This window comes from Astatotilapia calliptera, chromosome 5 (assembly GCF_900246225.1).
Source record: "Astatotilapia calliptera chromosome 5, fAstCal1.2, whole genome shotgun sequence".
Classification (NCBI taxonomy): Eukaryota; Metazoa; Chordata; class Actinopteri; order Cichliformes; family Cichlidae; genus Astatotilapia; species Astatotilapia calliptera.
Window position 1 is genome coordinate 10520186 of NC_039306.1, and position 3458 is coordinate 10523643.

The 3458-nt window shown below is 39.6% G+C and overlaps 1 protein-coding gene across 1 annotated transcript; it reads right to left on the reverse strand.

Annotated features, from left to right (window-relative positions):
- Positions 1 to 2445: 2445 nt before the first annotated feature.
- LOC113021651 (transcription factor HES-5-like) lies at positions 2446 to 3126 on the reverse strand. Its single transcript, XM_026166352.1, has 2 exons — positions 2939 to 3126; positions 2446 to 2812 (listed from the first exon to the last, which is right to left on the reverse strand). The coding sequence occupies exons 1-2, from the start codon at positions 2999 to 3001 to the stop codon at positions 2492 to 2494; spliced, it is 384 nt and encodes a 127-aa protein (XP_026022137.1). The 5' UTR covers positions 3002 to 3126; the 3' UTR covers positions 2446 to 2491.
- Positions 3127 to 3458: the final 332 nt, after the last annotated feature.

A 3458-nucleotide genomic window follows, 5' to 3' on the forward strand; every position in this document is an offset into this window, starting at 1 on the left:
ACGTGGATACTCTCGCCAGATACTTTACTAGGTATACCTTCTCAGGGTAACTATCTATCTATTTACATGTTATTTCAACAAAGTGCTGGAAGTGATTTTGCTCAATACTGACAGAATAATACGCTTGCTATTTATCAAAAAAAGAAAAAGTACCAAAAAGTAGACATGCAGTACCCCAGTACCTGAAAGACAGAAGGAGCCCAGTTGACAGAACTACCGAATGGGTCCCTCCACATTTCATGGCATTTATATATTGGTTGTGTGAAGGTAAAGTTAGACAAAGTATAAAAGTTAAACTTTTATACTTTGTCTAATAGGACTCTGGAGGGCCACCCCAATAAGATGAACTCAGCTCTGCTCAATATTAATTTAATCTCTTTATAAACATATTGGTGGGAGCCTCCATAACAGACCCAGTTTCTCATGTGGCCACTTGGGAGACTCCTGCCTGACCTCGTCTGTCAACCTGTCCATCACCACTGCAAACAAGAAGGGGTTCAGAGCTGATCCCTGATGTAATCCCATCCCCATCTTGAACCTTTTTCTCTCACCTGCTGCATACTACATGTCTGTCTTCCTGTCCTCATAAATGTCCATCACCAGCCTCAAATATATGCTACAACTACTTTCTCATTTGTAGTTCCTCTCTTGGCTCCCTATCATATGCTTTCTCTAGATCCACAAAGACAGTGCAACCCCAGCACTCACAAAGCAAGCATTATACTGTATCTGCGGTGCTCTTTCTCTACATGAATGAATCCACATGAATCATCTCTGCTGCTCTCCTTTGCTTTTAACCTTGGTTTAATCTTCGTTTTAACCTTTTTTTCACTTTGTCCTTGAAAATTTGTACCAGTACACTTCTCCATTCTCCAGGCATCCAGTCATCTGGACCAACCGGCTTTTCAATCTCCATACTTTTTTTAGCTGCCTTCATTTCCTCCTTATTAATTCTCTGAACTTTCCTCTTCACTAACTATTCTCCATCTCTCTGCCTCTCTCTTTCTCTCATTTACTTCATTCATCCGCTCCTCAAAGTGCTCCTTCTATTTTGTCAACACACGCTCTTCACTTGTTCTTCCCATGTCTATTTATGTCCCTAATCGCCTTAACCTTTGAATACTTTCCTGTACTTACTCATTCCACAAAAACTATGGACAATGTTCTTCAACTTACACTGTTTAATTTTTGCCTCTATCATCACTTATTTTTCTTGAAGTGAGCGCTGTTTTATGTAGCATCACTTCCAAAGCCATCCTACAGGATACCATCAGATGCTACATTCTCCTCTGCCACTACTGTACCTTTAAGTCTCCTATCTCAAATTGCCCCTTCTGCAAATTGTGTAGCTCACTTCTGTGCACCTCTCAGATCCCTTGTGTGTTAATCTGTGTTCCTCAGAGGAGCTGAGAGGAGGGGAAACCAATTATTATAACTACCAAGTTATGCAGAAGAGCATCTTTGTTAAACCTTGAAAAAAAAATGAGCTACAGCAGCAGAAGACCACACCTGTCGGACTGAGGGCCCCACCTCTCAGTTAAGACCAAGACCCTGAGTCTACAGTTCACATGGACACATGGACAACAAAAGTTTAGCTTTTTTGAAAAAACAAAACACTGTAAACCAGCTTTTTATCTTAACTTTTCTTTGGTACAAGCATAAAACCTTGCATAGATAATACTCCATAGGAATGATGGTGTTTCTTGATGTAGACTTTTGAATTGTCATGTTAACTGTATCTCATTTAAATAAAAAATATAAACTACAAATAAGTAAAAGAGATCTGAAAATGAATTCAAAAGTTCCAAAAGCTGTAACCTATCAGAAACTGCTTCTTCTCTTTGAAAGGTTGACCATAAAGCGTCTTGAAAGCAGAGAGTTAGATTAAACGTGCAGAGTGAAACTTCAGCTTCTACTCAAAAATGATCAAATGCCCTTAAAAAATACCCAAAGATATCAGGAGACATCGTTTCCATCTGGCAGTGTTTGTTTATTCAATGAGACAAAGTGAGGCGCATAAAGTATAAATCTTCAAACAGCAGGTGATGATACATCACAGCAATAACTTGTAAATGACTACAAGAAACACTGTACTCAAAGCGAGTAAAGGAACAGCTGTCTTTATGAAAGACAAAACGCCAAATTACTAAACAAAATAAAAAGTGACCTTAAAACAGATCAAAGGTTCTAATCACAATGTAATAATAACATCTACATAAAAATGTAAATAATAATAATAATAAAGAAATAATAATCATTGCTGATGCAATCAATTTGATTCATGCAACATACATGGCAAGATGTTTTCTTTCTTAACATGAAAAACAGTACTGGTGTCATTTACCAGGAAATTACACATTAAGCACACAAAGTAAAGACTTCTGTAACTACAGAAGAAAAAGTACAAAGAATTTCAAGGAATTCAGTCCAGTAATCTTTGACCAATATGGTCTTTTAAACCGTTGTATTAGGGACTACTTTATGTGAGTCTCTACCACGGCCTCCACAGGGCGCTGTTGTCTTTCGTGGTGCTTGTCTGGACTGTGGAACTCAGAGGAAAGAGGTCATCCTCTCTCAGATTTTCATCAGAAGCTGTCTGCAGCTTGCTGAAGCTGTTCAGCAGGTTTCTCTGCTGCTGGTTCTGCAGCTGTAGCTGTGTCAGGAAGCAAACGGTCATCTCCAGGATGTCTGCCTTCTCCAGGTTGGAGTCTGGCTGCTGTTTGAGGAACTCTGGACCCAGGAGAGACTTGAGCTGCTCAATGCAGGTGTTGATTCGCTCTCTGCGTAACTTCTCCACCAGAGGCTTTCTGAGCTGCAGAAAAAAGAACAAAGTCATTAATAACATCATTTGGGAGGATGAAGTTAGCCTTAACAGAACACAAGCTTTCATGATTACTGGCATGCTGTGAATATTATGTAAATTCTATGTTCCACTTACCTTGTGAGTCATTGTCAGATGCTCTGGGGTACTGGTCATTGCTGCAGTGACTTTAGGTGCCATGCTTGGATTTCTGTGCTCTAGAAGTCTCTGTAGATAGCACCGATCTCTGCTGGCTTCATCCCTCCTATTTATACTACAGCATCTCCATATGAATGTGTGAGTCTTACTCTGATTCAGGTTTCCCACAGTCTAAACCAATCAGCGGGCTCTGTCAAACAATAAGGCATGTGGAGCCAGCAACATGCTCCAGTATGCCCAGGGGATAATAGGTTTCAGGGGAAACAGCTGGAGGACTGGAGGGAGAGGGAGAGATAGGTTCAGAGTTCTATGTGAATCAGGGAAAGTGGTGACCTCCCAGGGAGGCCTGATGCTGGGATCGATAACTTTGACTAAGCGCACGCTTATCATCGCGTTGGGGAATTTTCACCTATGGGGGAATTATATATATATATATAATATATAATATATATATATATGTGTATATATATATATGTGTATATATATATATATATAAATA